Source organism: Cornus florida, unplaced genomic scaffold (genome assembly GCF_030987335.1).
Source record: "Cornus florida cultivar Cherokee Brave unplaced genomic scaffold, ASM3098733v1 CherokeeBrave_3.0.0_Hap2_Chr11, whole genome shotgun sequence".
NCBI classification, from domain to species: Eukaryota; Viridiplantae; Streptophyta; class Magnoliopsida; order Cornales; family Cornaceae; genus Cornus; species Cornus florida.
Genome location: NW_026775581.1, coordinates 122,398,424 through 122,422,264, shown reverse-complemented (window position 1 = coordinate 122,422,264; position 23,841 = coordinate 122,398,424). Strand labels below are relative to the sequence as shown.

Below are 23,841 nucleotides of genomic sequence, written 5' to 3'. Positions count from 1 at the left end.
AATAATGTGAAAGTTTTGAAGACGAGCCAATTGATCATCACTTCGAAATTGATTTTTTTTTTTTTTTTTTTTTTCGGTTAAGCTTTAATTTCATTTCATAATAATGTGAAAGTTTTGAAGACGAGCCAATTGATCATCACTTCGAAGTGGCCATCATAAATGTTTGATCAACTGAATAACAATAAAATAAAGACTTCATTTGATTAGATGGAATCAATTAGAAAAGAAAAAAGAGAGAAGAATTTTAATATTTTTTTTAACGTTTGGATAGATAGGAAAAGAATCCTAATAGAAAATACTAGTTTCAAAAACTGCTTCTTTTTAATTTCATTTCATAATAATGTGTCATCATGGAGGAGGTAAAAGTTTTGAAGACGAGCCAATTGATCATCACTTTGAAGTGGCCATAATAAATGTATGACCAACCGAATAATGATAAAATCGATCACCATTTTTTTTAATGTTGTGTTGTGTAAGATATAACCACATTGCATTTTACGATGCAAAATTGCTCTCCAGAACAATTTGGTTAGTGTTTTGTCTAAGTATTACTATTCACACATTTATATATATAGAGATGTAAATAAATATATACCGTCATGATATATACATGAAATAATGTTCATTTGATCAATTTACGATGTTGAAGGATAAACACTCACAATTCAGTGCTTTGATTTTATGATAGACTTACTGATTTTAATCGCTTACTTCACAGGCTCTCCTGCTTAGTTTTGCGATGAACCCTTTTTTATTTTATTTTATTTTATTTCATTTAAACAAAAAAGTAAAATTAAATTAAGAAAGAAAAGACTTTACGCTTAGAATATGCCAACCAACCTTCGTTCAAGACAATGATGCATGCCTTTGCAATATAAGGATACCCAACTTAAGTCCTACACAAAATATGCATCAACTAATTATTTTTTACTCATATAATGTGACCAACATATGAATGTGAGTGTGTATATATTGTATTTAGTATTAAGAAGAAAAATAATAATAAGGCACATAGCGTTAGCCTATTAGCATGATATGGAATTTTATATGCATATGAAATGAATAAAAAATATAATTCTTAATAGATTGGGAAAAAAGTTACACAATTTTGTTTGGTCTATTAACATATAATGAATAGTTTGTGAGCATGAGTTCAGTTTTTAGACGCTTCTGATTGGATGGAACTTCAAATAATATGTTAGCTAGTTTACAGATTGACCTATTTGCCTATGTCAATCATATATATATATATATATATATATATAGAATATAATATGATCATATATGCCAATGAATTTATGTGATCACCCTTATCATGCCAATATAGACTAGCTATCTATCACCAAAATAGCAAAATTAATTTAAGACTCTTTATCTATTCAGAAACCAACTACCCAGATAATTAATCAAATATAAGTAATTAGTATCATTAGTAATTTATCTGCTCAGCTTTGGAAGTATCATTATTTTGTGACAAACCTGTAAAGTGGTACTTAATTAACTAAGCTTTAATCAGTACCTATCTCTCTCTCTCTCTCTCTCTCTCTCACACACACACACACACACACACAAGAAACGGTTGATGACAAAGCTATGGAGTAAGGATCGAGTAGATTGACCGAGTAGGGCACCAAATGGCATGAATATCCCCATCTTTCCGATCTGTAATACACACTCATCATCCAAGTTGCCACCTTAGCCATAGTTGTTCCAACTCACCCTAATTGTCTTTACTAGTATATAAAAATATTGACCGTTACCTTCCGAACAAAAAAAATTAATATTGACCGTTGAATATACGGTGATTGGTCTGTGATTGTGATTCACAGGTTATATATATACTTTGCCTACAGTGAAGTACTGTGCAAGTCCAAGACTACTACTTTCAAGCCAAGAATCACTCACTACCAACACTTCAATTAGGGTTTTCAATCAAAAAGTTTGATGTGCATATGATGTGTATAATCTATTTTTTGAGGATTTGGTAGTGTGTGTAGGTATTTATCTAACAAAAAAAAAACACATTTGACTAGGCATGATATATTCCTTATCATATATATAATAAACATTTTGTATTATACAAATTATATATTACACACATATATGTATGTATGTATTTACGTATGTATGCTTGCTTATACAAACAAGTATATAAGTCTAATACATTGTGCGCGCGCACGCGCGTGCGAGGGTTGTGCATGTGCATACTATGCTCCTGTATAAAAATGTGTATATATTTATTGTATAGACATATGAGGTACGAGTCTAACTCAGAAAATGAGTAACGCAAAAAATTCTGTTTTTCATTTTCTAGTTCTGTAATTAAGCTACTTTAATTTCCTTTAAAAGCTGTATAAAACATTATACAGTCAACTAAACACATGAAAATGTTAAAAATATTTTCGTCAAAACAAATAGAGAATTAAAGAAATTGAACCATTTTGAGTTGAATATTTTTTTATCTAGATGGTATAGATAGGTACTCAAAAATATATATCGAATAATCGAGTGACAAACACAGAGTTATGCTCGATTTTATACGTGTCAATACTTGATTGGCAGATGATTGATCCCAATCTATGGACGCTTTGTATTAGAAGCCAAATCCCAATTGCCAAAATGGGATTAGCAGATGAACACAATCAATGGGCGTTTATTAGAAGCTAAACCCCATTTACATGATGTTGCATTCAAGGTAACAGACAAGAAGAGAGACGAAGACCTGTCCCATTTTTTAAACAAAATTAGTTAAAAAATTAAGAATTAAACCACCACCACCACCACCAAAACAAACCAATCATACTGATCATAGGTCAATTATTTAGCATAAAAATGATAATCAAATACAGATTATTTTAATTCAATCTCTCCCCCTCTCTCTCTAATCTTCCTCCCAATGCTTCTGCAATACCCACATTTCAAGTCAAACACTACAACCTACCTCTTTCCTCATCAAAACTTCTCCTTTTGATGCTCTTTTGTGGCTAAGGCATCTTTGAATTTTTTGCTCCAACTTATTGAAGACAGTTAAAAGTTAGAAATATTGGATCAATATTAAGAGGTTTTTGTTTTTTTGATCTGAATTACTGTAAAACGAAGAATCTGTAATCTTGGTGATCAATACCGGGAATCAGAAGCAACAAGAGATCAAGTTCATGGAGTTCTTCAAAGGAGCTGGTTTTGTAGTAGGTGGAAGTTGATTAGCTAGTTAAGCCTGATTATGAATTTGATAATTCAATGGGGCAACTCCGGTTTATGGTAAGACGATGATGGAGAGATCGGATAGTGGGAATTCAAAACTGCTCTGCTGTTTCATCAGTTACCTCTTCGTATTTATTCAATCAACTTGTGCACAAGAAGGTACGGATTTTTAGAGTTTCGAACTTTCGGTTAAATCATCATTAGGAATGACTTGGGACCATATTATTTTGATGAAGTTGTTTTCCTTGTTACCTTTGTAGAAGCCTAAATCATGTTAGTTCAGTTGCAAATGTTTCATCTGATATTAATTTCATGAAAATTTACATTTTAAACCTTAAAGTCAAGGTTTGATAATTTGTAGGATAAGAAAGAAGGGTCACTTATGGTTATAGACTTTATATATGACATCTAGGTGAGTGAACTTTATTGCGCACATAGTGATATACAAACTGTTGGTAGTTTTATCATGATCTAATCAACAATCAAAACTGTTAAATAGGTCAATCCACATACTAAACAAAGCCTGATCAACAGTTTAAATAATCATACTGAGAAGTAAGCTAATGATTAGCAAGATCCATGCAATGACTATGATGATTAAAAAAAAAAAGATTGACAATTTTTCATGAGAATTTTAGATAATCATAGACCCTAAATTAGTTACATATTTTAGTTGTCTCGCACAGTCCAACTACTACAGATTAGCGAGATTTATAATGATTAATGACGGGAACATTTTTGCTACAAGGCAAACTACATTAGAAAAACAAATAAATAGTCCTGTAGCATTTGAATGATTACATACCCATCATGTACAGATCAGATCATATAGGGTTGAAAGAGATGCTAAAATATGCTATCTAAGATCGTTTAATGTGGAACCCTAAATGATCTTTCTATTAATTTCTTTGATGTAATTTCATGCAGGATTCGTGAGTGTAAGGTGTTGTGCTGATTCAACTTTCACGGATCAAAATGGTATAAGTTGGGTAACAGATGAAAATTGGTTCCCGGATAATTCAAGTTGCAAAGACATAACTAGGCCTGTGCAAAATGATACAAGATATAATAAAGCTCGAGTTTTTAGTAACCTCTTGGGTAAAAAATGGTGTTATAACTTAAAAACAACAAAGGATCAAGACTATCTGATAAGGGGTACATTCCTTTCCGGTGAACAGCAAGCAACTGTTTTGGGTTCCTTTGGTGTTTCGGTTGATGCCACATGGATAAGCCTAGTGAACTCTTCGGATGATACAGAGGTGGAGGGAATTTTTAAAGCTACCAATGAATATACAAACTTCTGCTTATTGAAGGTGAAGGTAGATCCTTACATTTCAAAGCTTGAGCTGAGGCATTTGAATGATTCAGAATATTTGATAAAGGAGCCATCCAGTGTGCTGAAACTTGTACATCGAGTTGATGTTGGGAGCTCAGGAGCAGAGATCAGGTACTCTTTCCCTACTTCATTTGAAGGCAAGAAAGAAACATAAAAACATATATATGAGCTAAAATATTGTTAAGTTAAGGAATGTTTTAACTTCTATATTGTCAAAGATAAAGGCAAAATTGATCATGATAACAACAATAATACTTTTCAAAAAAAGTAACAAAGAATAAGTGAGAGAGAGATACCTACATCTATTTCAATTTTTGAAGCTACTGGTTATTTATTTTACATATATTAGTTGGCTTCCTGGCATGAGTTTTTATGTAAACATCTTTAAAGGAGAACACGATCCTCTCATTGTATGTCATATCTTACCACAATTTCACAAGTTATGACCTCCCTTCAGTTTGGTTATCCTATATAGTATCCTCAATTTTGTACCACGTCAATACATTTTCATTGTTCTCTAACCACCCAAAAATTTGATTGTCTCTCATTGATCAAAACTTCCCCATCTCTAAATACTTAGATAAAAATAAGTGGAACCAAATAAACGGATGATCTAAGTACCTCTACCATGCTAAAAATCCCAAACTTAGGGCAGATGAGAGACTCTAGAGGAGCCAGTGGCACATAGCAATTCAATGTTCTGGTTACTATAACGCTGACTAATGCCCCATCAAATTCACAATTGTTACCACTTCGATCACACTCAGTGCTGTGTGTGTATATATATGATTATATGTATAAGACCAGATTCCTCTTGGCATAATGCATAGCAATTAAGGGAGGGGGTGGAAGGAGTAGGATCTACAAACTCATCTACCCATGTCAATCTCAGGTACCCAATTGACCTATATGATCGAATCTGGAAGTCAGGACCAAGTCCTGCAGAAGGAGCCTCTAGCATATCATCTACGACTGCCATTCCCATCAACAATGCTAATGTAACAGTACCTCCTATACAAGTGTTACAGACAGCTCTAACCCATCCAGAATGTTTGGAGTTCCAGCACAAAGACCTTGACACTCGAGACTATAATTATCATGTCATCATTTACTTTCTGGAGCTCAATGGCTCTGTTCAAGCTGGGCAAAGGGTGTTTGATATATACATCAATAATGAAAAGAGAAAGGAGTTTGATATATTGGATGGTGGTTCCAACTACAATGCTGTTATTCTGAACTTTACAGCAAAGGGTTTTTTTAATTTGACATTGACCAAGGCCTCAAATAGGTCATTGTTTGGACCTATTTGTAATGCTTATGAGATCTTGCAAGTACGGCCATGGGATCGTCAAGAGACAGCCCAAGAAGATGGTAAGTTCTATATATTTCAACTATACAAACATATATATTTGGATAAATGAATATGGATACATATTTGACACATAACTATATACATATATTCTACTTGTGAAACAAAAATTTCTAGTATGCTATTGAGAACTCTCTTTATCTCTCTATCTCCAGTGGATGTGATTGCAGAGGTGAAGGCAGAGTTATTGGTAGTTAACCAAGATAATGAAGCGTTGGAGAGTTGGTCAGGGGACCCGTGCCTTCCTCTCCCCTGGCTAGGGCTGTACTGTGAGCCAATTAATAATAGTTCCTTTGTCATCACTAAGCTGTAAGTTACCTTTCCTCTTTCTGAAATTTCAGCAGTTGGATTTGTTTTGAATATGAATAATTGTCCAATACTCTATGCGTTTGATCCCCACAATTTTCCCAAGATCATATCAAAAAAAAAAAAACCAAAAAAAAAAAAAAAGAAGAAGAAGAAGAAAAAAAAAAAAAAAGAGGAGGATAAAGCATTTCTACATTATAGGAATAATTGAATATGGAACCATTACTTATAAATTTATTTGTGCTGTTCCCTTTTGCTATGTTTTCTCCAGGGATCTTTCTGACAGAAATCTTCAAGGGCCACTTCCTGCTAGTGCTACCGAGTTGACCCACCTAAAGGAATTGTATGTTTTACAGTACTATCTTTTACTGAAAAATTACTGTCAGAATAGTTGTCTGAGTTTCAAGTTTTAATATTTCTACTTGTTGGCTCTTACTTGTTTGTGAAATGTAGGAACGTAAGCAACAATCGCTTCACCAATACCATCCCAGAATTCCCAGTTTCGTCCATGTTGGCATCAGTGTAATCCACTCTCTTTAACTAATTTCTGAACATCAGGATAATTCAGATATACCATTTGAATTCCAGGTGCTATCAGTTTTATATACATATAAACTTTAAGGAATTTATAGAATGTCATGGAAACTAGAAACAGACTACAATTATGACAGAAAATGAGCAGGGTATTGGCTAAAAATGAAACCTTATAATTGAAGATAATCATCTAGAACCCAATTCAATGCTCAAATAGACCATATCATTTTCCCGTAGTGAACTTTACCGACTAAAATTTCCTAGCAGCAGATAACATGATACAATTAACACAAAAAATGTTCATAACCTAACTTCGTAAATGATGGTTCTACGAGCTAAATGAAAGGTGCCTAAAATACTTCTCTTGGGCAATAGTTGAATTTGTGGTGACACTTCGAATATCTTTTGATCCTTCATTTACACATTGCATCCTATCTCTATCAAATGGTTTTTCATATTTCCTTGTAGTCAGGTGCAGAATATATCACATTATAATCACATATTCTAGCTAGAAGCCTAAACCTCAACAAATTTCCTGATACTCCAGAAAACTGCCACCTTACATTTCTTGATTGATGTGCATTTATGTTTCAGAGATCTAAGCAACAATGATCTTATGGGGAAGATTCCAGAGTCTCTTGCATCCCTTCCATATTTGAAAAAATTGTAAGTTATCTTATCATTTCGTTTTGCGTAAAATCTAGCAAGTACATATAGAAGTTGAGTCTTGTTTCAGCAGTTCCACAAGAGGGGAAAATAGGACTTGTTTTGTAATATTTTTTTGATAAGTAACTTGTTTTGTAATATACTCCACCTAATTCAGTAGTTACATATTTGTGCTAGGTATTTTCGGTGCAATCCACATTTCAGCAAAGAGCCTCCTGCCAACATCACAAGACTTGATACAGAGTATGAAACTTACATGTTGAGAAGTCAATAGGAAAGGAACTGTTGATGAGAGAGAGTGGTATCTGATTTTTCACATTTTCTGAATTTCAGCAATGGATTGTGTGGTGCCCAAGGATCTTCGCGTTCAACACAAGGAATTGTCATAGGCACAGTTGCAGGTGGATCTTTCTTAGTTACCCTTGCAATTGGAGCTTTCATTGTTTGCTTTTACAAACGAAGTGTGATGGCTCGGGGAAAATTTGAAGGGCAAATGACAAAAAGTAAGTACATTAATCTCTTCTTCACTCAAAGATATTCTAAATATTACTTTAGGATGCTAGGAAAGATTACATTTGAATTAGATTTCAAAAGTAAATCATGATATTACCTATTTTATGGTTGACTGTCTAAATTTAAGTTTCAACTGTACACATAATCCTCAAAGGTAAGATGAAAGTTTATTATGCATTTGATTTGCATCCTTCAGTGAGAACCAGTTACCTTTTGGTACTTTATTACCTCCTGGAATGTGGCTCCTAAACAAGTAGCATGTAAGAGGGTGTTATCATAACCGCTCCAGTTAATTAAACACTTCCTGTTTGGTTCTCAAAATTTGTGAGGGAAAGAAAAAGGGAGGGGAGGGGAGGGGAGGGGACGGGGGGAGAAGGAATGGCATGTAAAATTAAAATTTTCTCCCTCGCTCACCCTCATATTTTCATTTCATTATGTTTTCCATGTAACCAGACAACAGAAGATATATATCCTTCATATTGTTCTTTTCCCTCACTAGAGCAGTGAACCATATGGGACCTCATTGTCTGTGGACCTTGTACCAACTAGCAACATATATGCAAACACAAAGAAGGATCTAATGAATAAAGAAAGAAAATCCTCTCAGCTTGCAGAGTCAAATAGAGGGAAAGAGCGTTACAAAATCCAGACTAAAAATATTAGAGAAACCTGTGACACAGGATTACGCCACTCTCTTTGCAGAGAATGATCTGAATCAGAGAATTGCCAAGTTGGAGCATGAAGACTAATACATATCTCAATATAATTTTTTCCCCCTATTTTTCACTCGAGACAGAGAGTGAATAATAATAATCAATCACTTAGGGGCCAATTACTTGTTTTACCCAGTGAATTTGTCATTTTTCCAGTCTTTCACTTTACTAGTATGGTTTCTCAGTAAAATTCTCCATATTGCAGATTTGGTTTTCTCAATACCCAGTATGGATGATATTGTTTTCAAGTCCATATCCATACAGAGCTTTACTCTGGATTCCATAGAAACTGCCACCCAAAAGTACAAAACTTTGATAGGTGAAGGAGGCTTTGGATCTGTTTACCGTGGGACTCTACCTGATGGTCAAGAAGTTGCCGTGAAGGTACGGTCATCCACTTCAACACAGGGAACTCGTGAATTCGATAATGAGGTAAAGAAGTCTGTTCTCTATTGAATATTTTGAATTATACCGAATTCAATGACGGAGATAAACTTGTCTATTCCTCTAATGCATATTTTAACATCACCTCCTATAACTTTTTCTTTTCTTATATTTGCACAATCTGACTTGGCATTTACGATCTAAAATGTGGCACAAACTTTTTCCAGATGGGCTATCGTTCATTTTTCTAATCAGAATCAATTAACTCCACTAAACATTTTTCAACCCAATCAAAGCAAACCTTTTTCTCGGTGAGGAGCACTGGCTAGTACTATCAGTCTATCAGTGTACTCTACAACTAAACCTTCTCTATGCAATTGTTATCAATGTACTCTATGGCTAAACCTCTGCAATTGTTATCAATTAACTCTACAGCTATCAATGTACTCCAAAAATCATGCCAACTTACGATTGCTATCAATGTACTCTACAGCTAAACCTTCTCTCTGCAATTCGGCATGAGAATCTGGTTCCACTTCTCGGCTACTGTTGTGAAAATGACCAACAAATTCTTGTTTATCCTTTCATGTCAAATGGCTCCCTACAGGATCGTCTATATGGTACGTCTTGTCTAAATGTCAACCATTTTCAGCTCATCTGCCTTAATATTCATTTTTTACAATACCAATTGTTAAACAGGGGAAGCAGCAAAACGAAAGACTCTAGACTGGCCAACCAGACTTTCTGTAGCTCTTGGTGCAGCTCGAGGTAAGTAATATAGCATGTTTAGCTTAATGGATTTTGTTCTTCTACTTTTTCAGAAAGGAAATATAATGTGCAGGAAAATTAGGTTTTGAAATTCAAACTCAACCCAAAAACATACAAACAAAGAAAATGAAAAAGCTCAGTCTTTCCTATTTCTTACAGGGAAGTAAAATGAAATGACTTCTTTTGGACTTCAACTATGACAATTACTTGTCTGAACATTGCATCAAAAATTCAATTTTAAAATAATCATAAAATGTTCAATAACACTGGTCAATGAAGAGAGCAAAAGGTAGCAATGAACTAACATATTGCAATTCAACTTCAAAAGAATATATTCGAAAAGAAACTGTAAGTCACAAAAACATTGAAGTTAGGTTACAAATTGCCCACAAAACGACTCTCAAAGAAACCACGAATGGAGGAAGACTCCTACTGAATCATTGGTTAGAAGTATTGCGGCATGTTGGAAGTTCATGTCTGTGTGAAACCAGGTACATGTAGTGTGGAAGAATTTTTTTGGTTCAGATAAATTATAATATTTCTGCCAAGATTAGTGAAATTTGTACAGCCTTCAGAAAGATCTCAGCACCAGCAAGGATACTATCTCTTCTCAAGAGAATCTGGATATACTGGATGAGATTTTCCAAATATGCAAACACAAAGCCTAGTTTTGTTCCTTTAATGGACCAGAATAGAGTCCTGGGTCTATATTGAGAACATCTTGTGATTTCAACACCATGATAGGCCATATTTAACACCTTAATGCTCTGTTCGGTGGGAAAGAAAAAAATTGGATGGAAGGGAGAGAAGAAGGGAAGGATGAGACATCCCTAGGGAAGAGATTGTGTATTTCCTTCTTTTTGTTCGGTTGGATAGAACATAAGAGAATAAGGGAAGGAAGGAGAAAGTTTTAATTGTTTTTACTATTATATCCAATAATATTTATAATATTGTAATTTATAGAGGATAGTACTGTAATTTAAAACTTGTATAATTTCGGATAGTATTTAATTTAAAATTTCTGTAATAGTCCACTTGTCTTCCCTCCTTTCTTCCGTCCATTTTTGGGCGGATGAAAATTTGTAGAGGAGGAAGGATGGGTCATCCTTCCCATTTTCCTTTCTTTTCTTGTATCATCTTTACCGAACAAAGAAGTTCGTTCCTTTCTTCCTATTTTCTCTTCACACTTCTTCCGTCCTATCGAACACAGCATAACAGTAATGAGTTGTATATAACTATACTTGATCCTATCAGTGAAGCTTGTGGTAAGTGCATGTGTTGTTCCCCCTTCTATGTAGCAAAGGAAAGTCTATACCAAACCCAAAAGAAGAGACACAAATCATATCACCATGGTGAAAGTAGCTCATTTTAATGGGTTTTTGGCAATGCTTACAATGATCAAGGTCTGGTCAAGTGGTAAATATACTCAATGGCAATTCTGAGGTTAAGGTTGTCCACAATTGCAAGCCCACCGTAGAAGCATTTTCCCATAATGAATAATGATTCCAGCAACTGTTGGCATTGTTTATAGGATCTGCAAATGAGCCTAGGTTTGATCAAGACCACCGTAGAAGCATTTTCCCATAATGAGAGAGAAGGCCCTTGCTTGTAGCATCCGAGACTGCATTACAAGAGATCTCCAAGAACTTAAGAGATAGCATTGATATAGAACAGAAGAACTACTGTAAAATCCATCAATTTGTCAAGTGCTGTGAGATCCTGGTTTTTTTATGGGTAAATAATGCATATAGACTATAGGTGAATAGAATGGTCTATTTAACAACTTTGGCTCATCAAAATTGCCTTAATCGTCTTGACTGTCAATTATTTGATAATGTTCGTTAATTCTGAAGTTTTTCTCTACTTTTTCTAATAGCCATTCTGCACCAGAATATTTGAAGAGTATTTCCATTTTCAGGTTTGACGTATCTTCACACATTTGCGGGGCGTTGTGTCATACATAGGGATGTAAAATCAAGTAACATACTCTTGGATCATAGCATGTGCTCCAAGGTAGCAGATTTTGGTTTTTCAAAATATGCTCCTCAAGAAGGGGATAGTGGTGTTTCTCTAGAAGTAAGGGGGACTGCTGGATACTTGGATCCAGAGTAAGTATGAATGCACTTTGGGTGCAGTGGTGCACAATAACATGCTTAATTTTTTTACTATAATGTATTCATCTCCTACTTTACTTTCATATGATCCATAATTGCCATTCTAGTAATCTACTCCACAAAATGCAAATGGAGGCTTTCTTAGACCCTAAGCACATCATTTCCCAAAAAGCTTCTACTGTAACATTAAATTTATTTCATCATCCTAGTGCTGGTTTCAAACTTAAAATGCACTATAACTTCAAGAATTTTCCTCATTGCTCAAATTATCACGTATTTATATTGTTCAGGTATTATTCAACCCAGCATTTATCTGCAAAAAGTGATGTCTTCAGCTTTGGTGTTGTTCTACTCGAAATAGTAAGTGGTCGGGAGCCTCTCAACATACACAGGCCACGCAATGAGTGGAGCTTGGTTGAATGGGTAAGGTCCAATTTTATGTTTCCTACATTCGACGAAGTTGCCACCCATAACATTTCTCTTATGTGGGTCATATCTAAAGATCAATTACATGACATGCATACAATTTTTCCAAACCACATTTCAAAGTTTGGTATTCTTCAATTGACATTGTGTAGCTTCCTCATATCCAAGTGTCCAATACCAAAAGATTTAGCCAACACCAAATTAACAGCGAACACAGAATCAGCTAATTGTGATTACATCATGGGTATTAAGGTTTCATACATACCCAAAAGCTGTGCTCCCAACCTAAGAGACAAAGGTAATGCAATTTAAAACTTTACCAGTTGGATACAGGCTGCTCAATCTTGAGCGCAGAGCTGACAGTCCCAATTTCAATATAACAACATTGAGATAATCTCTCTCTTTCTCAAAACCACATATAGTGTTGGCTATAATATCATATTGCAGTGAGAAACAGTGTACACCCTGGTCTGATATGCATTTTGGTCTCACAAATACACGAGATTGCAACCTTTGACAATAGCCACTAATTAAAATGTAGCTGCTGTTCTCTTCAGTCTAAGTGGCAAGAGAAACCAGGCAGAACATGCCTACACAACATTCTTACTTCTTTATTCTTTTGGGTTAATGGGCGGGATTGTAGTTCTATGGATTGTCTTTTGGATTTTGTTGATAGCTTTAAGCTATAGGGGCATCCTGAATGGCTTTTGTTTTCTATGGGAGCGCTCCCCTTTTGAGTGTCTTTTATGAAATCTTACTTTGTTGTATTATACTTACTTCCCATTTTAACAAAAAACATAACTAATAATGCACTTTTTGCATACAGGCCAAACCATATATAAGGAATTCAAGAATTGATGAAATTGTGGATCCTAGCATAAAGGGAGGATACCATGCAGAGGCAATGTGGAGAGTGGTGGAGGTGGCACTGGCATGTATTGAGCCCTTCTCTGCTTATAGACCATGCATGGCTGACATCGTGCGGGAACTAGAGGATGCTTTCATCATTGAGAATAACGCATCTGAATACATGAAGTCCATAGACAGCTTCGGAGGATCCAATCGCTTTTCCATCGAGAGACCAATTGTTCTTCCCACCACTCCAACTCCAACAGAACCATCCCCTATCCTTTCACAGCCTGCTCCTCCACAGCCAAGATAATTCTTTCGTGGATGAGATATCCAATAATTGCCAATGATGATCAGTTCAGTTACCTCACAAGAAAATTGATAAAAAAGAAAATGAAGGTTGATTCACACTCTCCTGTAAGAGACTAATGCAACTTGATGTTCATTTGATTTTCTTTAAGCTGAAAAGAATCTACTATGTGCTACTACACTTCTACTTGATTCAGTTTAGGCACTATATTGCATAATCTTCCTGCAATTGGAAACAGACTAGAACAGATTCATTAAAATCGGTGCAGTTGTTACTCTTAGTTACTCAACCACTGATCGTTGGGACAGTAAAGACACGGGCAAGAGTAGCCTAAACATCAGATTGAGCTGAAATTCAATCAGGAAAACCAATGTTAAGATCATAAGGTATCCAATCGTAGGATCATCAGAGCAGGAAAAATGGCTCTAAGTGTAAAGTTATGCTAATGGAGTTCAATTCCACAATTTGGGGCGCATACGGGCCTGTTCATAGTGGAAAACTGAACCAAACCCTATGGCTTGGTCCGGCTCTGAGAAGGAATGGTTCAGTTCCGGTTCTAAAATAAAGGAACCACAAAATATGATCAGTTCATGGTTTGCCATAAAAAAGAATCGAATTGTAACTTACTAATAAATATTTTTCATATTATTTTGATTGGTAAGCAACATATGCTATGACACTCCGTGATACATTGGATAAAGGCCAAAGGGTATATACTCTCTCATTACTAACCTTAATATCGCAATTTCTCATTCAAAAACTAGACACAACCCTAGCCTCCCATGCCAACTGACACCTCAACTTGCAACCGTTACTACCAAGTGCCAACCTTCAGCTGTTCTCCAGGGATCACTCTTTTCTATGATGATTTTCCTTCCTCCTCACTAACGTCCCTCCTCGTGAACGTAGCCTCGCCTCTTCAAACCAGTGTGATCCCTAATTTAGCCGTCACAACTAGTTTGCGTTGCCACTAGCCGTCACCATTGATTACCGGAATTAATGACCAAATATCTCTTCCCAATCATCACCTTTAGCCATCGAAATCATCATCATCAACAAAAAAGAAGAGAAGAAAGAGTCCAGCCCTACCGCCATCGACTTCATTATTGCAGCCTCAAGCCTTTCTTTGCTAGGATCCTGTTGAAAAAGAGATATTCGGTTTTAATAAGACCAGATTTTAGGGGATATGATAGGTGTGTAAATATAGATAGTCAATGACTAAGATTAGGAATTTTTGTTAGTGTACAGCCTGTAATTACAGCCTGTAGCTTGCTGTTACAGCCTGTAGTTTCTTTTTGTTAGCCCCTTGCATTTCCTATTTAACTAAAGCATTGTAAACCATTCAAAGTACGGCAATATACAGATTATTTTCAATCTTGAAATCACTTATTTGGTATAAGAGCATCTTACCGATTCTTCTGGCAAAAAAAAAACCCCTAGCCATCTCTGTTTTTTTTTTTTTTTTTTTTTTTTTTTCTCTCTCTTCCAAACAACCCTAATCACCATGTCTGATGATGTACCTGAGTCCAAGACCAAGACCTTTGAGTCTCAAGTCCAAAACTCTCAAACACACTTGGTCCAGATTACCACAATTCAGCTAAATGGTGAAAACTTCCTTCGCTGGTCCCAGTCCGTGCGGATGTACATCCGAGGCAAAGGCAAAATCGGCTACCTGACAGGAGAAAAGAAGGAACCGAAACCTGAAGATCCATCCTACCCGACCTGGGATGCAGAGAATTCGATGGTGATGACCTGGTTGGTGAATTCTATGGAGGAGGACATCAGTTCTAATTATATGTGTTACCACACAGCAAAAGAACTCTGGGACAATGTCAACCAGATGTATTCAGATCTGGAAAATTAGTCTCAAGTCTATGAACTAACGCTGAAACTCGGAGAGATCCGTCAAGGAGATAACAGTGTTACAAAATATTTCAACTCTCTAAAACGTTTGTGGCAGGACCTTGATTTGTTCAGCGATTATGAGTGGAAATCGCTTGAAGATTGCAACCATTACAAAAAGAAGGTGGAAGACAACCGCATCTTCAAGTTTCTCATTGGACTTAATGTCGAGTTTGATGAAGTGAGAGGTAGAATAATTGGACGACAGCCCTTGCCTTTAATCAGTTAAGTCTTCTCCGAGGTTCGAAGAGAGGAAAGTCGCAGGCTGGTCATGCTTGGAAAAAAGTTATCAAATGGTGTTGTTGAGACCTCTGCCCTGGTAGCATCTGAAGCGAATATTGGCAGGAAACATAATGAAAAGCCCCGTCTTTGGTGTGACCACTGCAACAAGCCTCGCCATACTCGTGAAACCTGCTGGAAAATTCATGGTAAACCAGCGAATTGGAAGAGTAAGCAGGAAGGCAGATTCAACCGAGCCCCATCAGCTCATGAAGCCGAGGCACTTCCCTTCAGCAAAGAATAGATGGAACATCTTTTAAAATTGCTAAAATTCAATTCCTCATCTGGTACTCCTAATGCTTCTCTTGCTCAAACAGGTAACAACCCGAAGGCCTTATCTTGTCGTTCAAATTCCAGTGTTACCCAATGGATCATTGATTCAGGGACTTCTGACCATATGACAAGTTTTTCTCATTTACTTCAAACTTATTCACCCTGTTCTGGCTCTGAAAAAATCAGAATAGCTGATGGTTCTTATTCTCCTATTGAAGGCAAAGGTTTGGTAAAACTTTCAAATATTATTGATCTTAAGTCTGTCCTTCATGTCCCTAAGCTTACTTGTAACCTTTTATCAGTTAGTAAATTGTCCAAAGACTCTAATTGTTGTGTTATCTTTTTTGAATCCTATTGTGAATTTCAGGACCAGAGCTTGGGGAAGACGATTGGCAGTGCTAAGATGATAGATGGTCTCTACTATTTTGAAGATGATATTTCAAGTAATAAAAAGGCTCAAGGTCTGAGTAGTTTTCATTCTATCCCTGTTAGAGAACAAATAATGCTATGGCATTTTAGACTAGGGCATCCTAGTTTCCCTTATCTTAAAAGGATTATTTCCTACTTTATTTAAAGGATTGGATTGTTCATCTTTTTATTGTGAGAATTGTTTTTTATCAAGGAGTCATCGTACTACGTATTCTCCAAAACCTTACCAAACATCAAAACCATTTTATTTAATCCATAGCGATGTTTGGGGCCCTTCTAGGACCACAACTCTTTCTGGAAAAAAATGGTTTGTGACTTTTATTGATGATCATACACGTTTGTGTTGAGTGTATTTAATGAATGAAAAATCTGAGGTTGAAAAATTATTCAAGGATTTTTATATGATGATTGAAAATCAATTTCAAACAAAAATTGGCATTCTTCATACTGATAACGGCACCAAATACTTTAATGAAGTTTTAGGAAGTTTTTTAACAGAAAAAGGAATTTTTCACCAATCCATTTATGTTGACACGCCCCAACAAAACGGAATTGCTGAAAGAAAGAATAAACATTTACTTGAAGTTTGTCGTGCCATCATGTTTTCAATGAATGTTCCTAAGTATTTGTGGGGTGAAGCCGTTTTAACAGCAACATATTTGATTAACAGGATGCCTACTCGTGTTCTTAACTATTTTACACCCTTGAAAGCCTTAAAAAATCTTTTCCTGAAACTCGGATTTATTCCAACCTGCCTTTGAAAGTATTTGGGTGCACTGTCTTTGTCCATTTACCTAGTAGACTTCGGTCTAAATTGGATCCTCGGGCTGAAAAATGTGTATTTGTTGGGTATGCCCCAAATAAAAAGGGGTACAAATGCTTCAATCCCGAAACAAAAAAAATGTTTATCAGTATGGATGTCTTTTTTCTATAAAATCATCTTTATTTTCAGAAAACTTTTCTTCAGGGGGAGAAAGAGAGTGAAATTTTTTTTTAGGAGATTTCTATTAATATTCCCTTACCTAAAACTATTGTCTCACACTCTATTACTCCGAACACTGATCTTTTTAAACAGGGAAATGATGTTCTAGAATCAGGAAATCCGGGGCCTCCTAGTCCTAATCTGCCGAGCCTTACTATATCTCCAACAGGGGGAGAAATCCTACCAACGGTTCCAAAAAAAACCGAATCCTGAGCTTCTGGTTTATAACAGGAAAAAGACTCATCAAAAGAGTAGAGAGCCTACTATTGTACCTGAGCAAGGCCAATCAGAGGTCCTGAGCAATGACTCCTGAACACTCAAGGTACTCTAAATCCTAACTTGTCTGCAGTTGTCCCTACTATTTCTGATAGTACAGAGTCACCTAGCCAAGTTCCTGTAGACCTTGTTATCCCTATAGCCGTTAGAAAAGGAATCCGAACCTGTACCTAGCATCCCATTGCCAAATACTTGTCTTATGATAAACTTTCCCATAAACATAGGGCCTTTACTTCAAATATTTCTCACTTGTTTGTTCCAAGAAACATTCAGGAAGCACTAGATGATCCGAATTGGAAATCAGCAGTGTTAGAGGAGATGAATGCTCTTAAAAGGAGTGGAACGTGGGAGATGATTGACTTGCCCAAAGGAAAGAAAACTGTTGGGTGTAAATGGGTTTTCACTATTAAGTGTAAAGCTGATGGTAGTGTGGAAAGGTACAAGGCAAGACTTGTGGCGAAAGGTTTTACGAAAACATACGGCATTGATTACCAAGAGACGTTTGCTCCTGTAGCAAAAATAAATTCTATCCAAGTCTTATTGTCGTTGGCAGTCAATTCTAACTGGCCATTACATCAGTTGGACATAAAAAATGCCTTTTTAAATGGAGACTTGGAAGAAGAAGTGTTTATGAGCTTGCCACCTGGGTTCGAAGGAAAACACGGTCGGAGCAAAGTCTGTAAACTCAAAAAATCCCTATACGGTTTGAAACAGTTTCCAAGAGCGTGGTTTGAACTCTTTGGAAAGGTTGTGAAGAGTCATGGGTATCATCAGAGTCAGGCAGACCATACCATGTTCTACAAACACGGTGAGGAAGGGAAAATTGCCGTTTTAATTGTGTATGTGGATGATATAATTTTGACAGGTGATGATATTGAAGAGTTGACCAGACTGAAGAAGAAACTTGCTAAAGATTTTGAAGTCAAAGATCTGGGAGCATTAAAATAGTTCCTTGGAATGGAATTTTCCAGGTCAAGAGAAGGAATTTTCGTGAATCAACGAAAATATGTACTTAATGAGACAGGACTACTCGGGTGTAAAGCTGTTGACACTCCAATTGAAGTCAACCTGAAGTTAGAAGCTACCGAACCCGTGAATATGGTTGATCGTGAAAGATATCAGAGATTGGTGGGAAGACTAATTTACTTATCTCACACACACCCAGATATAGCATTTGCAGTCAGTATGGTGAGTCAGTTCATGCACTCTCCTGGACAGGAACACTTTGAACCAGTGTAGAGGATTCTGAGGTACTTAAAGGGCTCACCAGGTAAAGGACTTATGTTCAAGAAACAAGGTCATTTGCAAGTGGAGGTGTACACAGATGCTGATTGGGCAGGCAGTATAGTTGATAGACGATCTACCTCAGGATATTGCACCTTCGTTGGAGGAAACTTAGTCACGTGGCGAAGCAAGAAACAAAATGTAGTAGCAAGGAGTAGTGCAGAAGCCGAGTTCAGAGCACTCGCCTATGGGATTTGCGAAGCTATATGGTTAAAAAGACTCCTTGAAGATTTGAAGGTTACTGTTTCCTCCAATGAGAGTCTACTGTGACAACAAGGCTGCCATTTCAATTGCTTATAATCTAGTCCTCCACGACAAAACCAAACATGTGGAAGTTGACAAACACTTTATCAAGGAAAAGCTTGACTGTGGTATGATTTGCATTCCTTATGTCTCTACTACTGAACAAGCTGCAGACATCCTTACCAAAGGACTACACAAGAGACAGTTTGAAGTTTTAAGAAGCAAGCTAGCTATGGAAGACATCTACAAGCCAGCTTGAGGGGGAGTGTTGAAAAAGAGATATTCAGTTTTAATAAGACCAGATTTTAGGGGATATGATAGGTGTGTAATTATAGATAGTCAATGACTAAGATTAGTAGCTTCTGTTAGCATACAGCCTGTAGCTTCTGTTAGTGTACAGCTTGTAACTTGCTGTTACAGCCTGTAGTCAGCCTGTAGTTTCCTTTTGTTAGCCCCTTGTATTTCCTATTTAACTAAAGCATTGTAAACCATTCAAAGTACGGCAATATACAGATTCTTTTCAATCTTGAAATCGCCTATTGATCCATCTCCAATCCTCACTAACCGCTGTCACTGTGCACCACCTTGCCGATTGTCACCGCCCCAATCTACAGAATCGTAGAACAAAACTGGTCTTGTACGGTTCGATTTGGTTTAGTTCCAACGCAAAAATTTTATGCAACCATTGGGACCGGTTGTGTAAACAGGTTGTGCAAACATTATAATTTTTTAACTGTGTATATTTTGTAAAAGGAATCTAAACATATTTCTCTCCCAAATGGTACTCTTGCTATGTCTCAAGAGTACTAATTGAGGCATAAAGTTACTCGTACATAGGAATAAGAGGTGTTGACCTTAAAGAGAAATGTGAGAGAAGTGTGCGTGCTGCATACATGAAGTATTAAGCGCAAAAACTAGAGATCTTTTACTATTATAGTCAATTTTTTAGTAATCACTACATGAGACGGCAATTACATTCTTATATAACAACTATAATTTGATTTCACATTGGCAACATGGAAAAAAATTCAGAAGGGGATTTGAATTCAACATTTGAGGACAGACCACAATTAAATAGTAAGGTACCTTTTATTTATTTGGTCAAAGGGGATTTCATTGAAAATTACAAAACCAGTACTCTTGATTAACAATTATCAAATTCAACTAATAAGCCTTAATCTAAACTTCTCGGTGTCCCACCGCATGAAAATGGCCTTCTATTGTCAACCATTTTTGTAGTCATATCCTCCTCCTATATTACAACTAAGAAGAATGTCTAGCACACTCTAATACATAATATATTTTATCGAACCCCATCCCTGTTTGCATTTGCAAAGATGCTCATCAATGGCAAACAACCTACAATATGCTATCAAAGACTTTCTAAATAAATCATTCTTTAATGCCTTGCAGATCATTTTTTTTATCATATCCACTATTCGATAATTTAAGAGGAAATTGCTTATTGTTGACATTCAGGGACATGTTAGACTTTGGCACCTGATAAACCGTAACTGTGGAGCTCCAACTCTTTTGATTGATACTACTCTCTTCCTCTACTACTTCATCTTCTTGTTCACTTGTCAATCACTAGCATGTCAGAGCTATAAATATTGAATAGTTATTTCCAACATATTCAATAATGGTGATAGTGTTGTGTCATCTCAACCCAGGTACAGGGTGAACATCCAATCTAGGTAACCCAATTCTTTAGTTAAATGCATAGTAAACATTTATCTTATATTTCCATTTTTTTATTTTTTTTTATCAGGTAACCCAATTCTTAGATTAATGCATAGCAAGCATTTATCTCATATTTCCAGTTCTCTCTCCTTTTTTTTAGGTCAATGCATAGCAAGCATTTATCTTATATTTCCAGTTCTCTCTTTTCTTTTCTTTTATTTTTTTTATAAAGGTAACCCAATTCCTTAATAGCAGCATTTATTTCATTTTTCCATCTTCTTTTTTTTATTTTCTCCCTGGCACTAAACAATGGGGTGAGATCATATAAAATGTGAAAGTACATACAAACCAAATGGTGGACATCCCCTTCCCCATAGAAAGGACAAGGTAAGGGTTAAAGCCAGAAAATTTTTAAGTGATTAAAACTGAGACATAGAACATGACTTTTTTCCCTTCTCTTACAAAATATACACAAGGAATGTTTAAGAACATGTTCATGGAAATTTTACTGATATAAGAGTGATGTGACAAACAAGTTACAATACAAGATGAGAAATATTAGCACTAGAGGACAATTCATATTTGAGAAACTTGCGGAAAGCACAAAGTGAAGGCAAGGGGTAAAACAAATATGATGTTGTTGAGAAGGATGAGTGGTAAAACAAGAAAAGTAGACCAAGAAATATATCTGCTTTTTAAGAAATTGATGTAGCAACCACATGACAAAAAAAAATTTAGAGAAGGAAAAATAAAAATTGTTTGGAGATCTGCAACAGACTGGTAAAAGCTCCAGTAAGGAGGTAGATGGTCCAAAATCAAAGATTTACAAGAACAAATGAATGGCCCAAAAATAGAATATGTCAAGGTTGGGAGAAAAGACATCGTCCAATATTATGCCGAATGTAAGGATTTCCATTACTGATCCGAAAATGTTAATAAACCTTCTTTTTTTTTCTTAAAAATCAACAAGCACTAGCATTCCATTTGACTTCCATTATTGATCCATCAGGAACAGGCATAGTAAAAATGAACTCGCATATTGCCAATGTCAACATGTAGCAATAGACCATAGTCTTTCAATTATATTGCATAAGATAACTTGGAGATGTACTAACTAAAAAACTAAATAACATAAAAAATTTAAAATGAAAATCATGGACATATGACTTCTAAATTGGATCCAAAATGCAAACAATCTATTTGATATCTTTTTCCTTCTTTTTGGGGGGGGAAAATAAACAAAATTTATAAAAAGAAAAGAGAACTGGAGAATAAAAAAATATTCAATATCTAGATAAGAGGATCTTACAGGCAAAGCTATGTGTCTACATTGACACCAATCCAATAAACATCAAGTAGTAAAGAGAGATGGGTTGGCTGTTGCAGTACCCACTTGGACTTCAAGCAGTTCCAAACGACGTTCTAGTGTATCAAGCTTCTCATTCAACGATGCTAATTTGCTCTTCGTTGTAGCCTCTGAAAGTAAAAGGATTCAGAATATCATAAGTGGACATCATTACATCTTAAATCCCACCAAATGCTACCTCATGCGCAACAACTATTCAGAAGTGTAGTTAAAGACAATCCTAAACTCAAACATTGAATTCAAAGCATGTCAAGAGACTTCCCCCCCCCCCCCCCCCCCGCGCAAAAAAAAAATAATAATAATAATAATAATAATAAGGTGGCAATAAAGTTTCTCACAATCCAAATATTTTTTTTCCTAGTTGGTACACACACTTATCTCTTTTGAGACTTGAACCCTGACCTCCTTTGGGAAGTAAGAGGCTGATACCGCTAGGCCACTGGCCGTTGGTCTCATAATTCAAATAGGCTTATATAGATTTCAATTATGTATCAAAAGGAATTCATATGCAATAAAACTTTAACTGGGGCTACCAACTGGATTTTGCTAACCAGGGGACCATTCATTCAACCAAAAGTTTAAATGGAGAGAACAATTGTTCGCTATAGATTGAATGAGGACACCCATTTCTAGAGACACCAAGCTCAACATCAAAGTCTAATGTTCAATACAATGCATAGATTGAAGTGAAATTAAGGAGATTAGACTGAGAGGGAGATTGGGGCGGGGCAAAGATAAGACCTTAGTTAAATCCATAAGTTCATCCTTGAAACACAGAACGTTCCATTTTCAGAACATGGATTGTGAACATTCAATCAACTCTTCCTAGAATTTACTTTGTTTGGGGAGAGGCAAATTACATTCTGGGTTAGGGTTTTCGAGACGGAGATTACACAATAGTAGCATATAAATGTCGGAAATGGATCCAATCTTTTTCTCTGCAAGCCATTACAAGCCTAAACCCAACTATCAGGAACATGCCATGATTGAACTATTTGTATATGAGATCTGAGCAGGAAGAGACAGAAAATGAAAGAGAAATGAGAATTTGTGTACCGAATTGGACGAGGAAGTCAAAGAGGCGACGAACATTGAGGGAAATGTGAGATATGAACTCGCGATTCTCCCAGTCTGCTTGCACTGCTATCCCTACGTTCACTGCGTTCGTTATTCCCCCAGCTCGAGCCATTACATTATTTTGAGAGACAGAGAGAGAGAGAGTTCTAGAGAGAGAGCAGCAGCAGCGGTGGTTCTGCACACTACATTGTCTAGAAGACGAGTATTGAGTTGAAGTGAAAATGGGATTGAGGTATGTTGGAGTTTGGTGGGTTTTGACTTGTTTATTGTTACCCTAATCTTCGAAGGCAAGCTCGCTCTCATTATTATCGGTTTGAGAACAAAAGACAAAAAAAACCTAAACATTTTTAACTAGTGTCTTGGTTTAGTATTTTGAAAAGACTAAAAAATAAATAAATTTGTGAGCTGGCTCTCATTATTATTGGTTTGAAAAAAGAAAAAAAAAAAAAAACTTAACATTAAAAAGACAAAAAAAAAAAAAAAAAAAAAAAAAATTGTGCAAAAATTTGTTTAGTTGACTTTTTTAGAATTGTTTTTTAAAAACTTAGTTTAAAAAAA

General features: G+C 35.9%; 3 protein-coding genes across 6 annotated transcripts; 2 read left to right on the top strand and 1 right to left on the bottom strand.

The window, feature by feature from the left end:
- Positions 1 to 3,924: 3,924 nt before the first annotated feature.
- On the top strand, positions 3,925 to 13,547 carry LOC132282030 (nodulation receptor kinase-like). Its single transcript, XM_059783666.1, has 15 exons — positions 3,925 to 3,949; positions 4,129 to 4,648; positions 5,430 to 5,908; positions 6,062 to 6,215; positions 6,484 to 6,555; positions 6,666 to 6,734; positions 7,341 to 7,412; positions 7,590 to 7,655; positions 7,746 to 7,915; positions 8,844 to 9,070; positions 9,516 to 9,642; positions 9,722 to 9,790; positions 11,709 to 11,898; positions 12,195 to 12,327; positions 13,157 to 13,547. The coding sequence occupies exons 1-15, from the start codon at positions 3,925 to 3,927 to the stop codon at positions 13,490 to 13,492; spliced, it is 2,709 nt and encodes a 902-aa protein (XP_059639649.1). The 3' UTR covers positions 13,493 to 13,547.
- LOC132282645 (protein BRICK 1-like) lies at positions 4,519 to 23,568 on the bottom strand. Of its 4 annotated transcripts, none has more exons than XM_059784390.1 (3): positions 23,263 to 23,568; positions 22,150 to 22,316; positions 4,519 to 4,659 (listed from the first exon to the last, which is right to left on the bottom strand). In XM_059784390.1, the coding sequence occupies exons 1-2, from the start codon at positions 23,393 to 23,395 to the stop codon at positions 22,192 to 22,194; spliced, it is 258 nt and encodes an 85-aa protein (XP_059640373.1). In that variant the 5' UTR covers positions 23,396 to 23,568; the 3' UTR covers positions 4,519 to 4,659; positions 22,150 to 22,191. The 4 variants fall into 4 exon arrangements, with proteins under 4 accessions (XP_059640373.1, XP_059640372.1, XP_059640375.1 ...); XM_059784389.1 differs by having other exon boundaries at positions 4,527 to 4,662; XM_059784392.1 differs by lacking the exon at positions 4,519 to 4,659 and adding an exon at positions 13,547 to 14,626.
- On the top strand, positions 18,588 to 19,184 carry LOC132282029 (uncharacterized mitochondrial protein AtMg00810-like). Its single transcript, XM_059783665.1, has 2 exons — positions 18,588 to 18,818; positions 18,870 to 19,184. Exons 1-2 carry the CDS (start codon positions 18,588 to 18,590, stop codon positions 19,182 to 19,184), a joined length of 546 nt encoding a protein of 181 aa, XP_059639648.1.
- Positions 23,569 to 23,841: the final 273 nt, after the last annotated feature.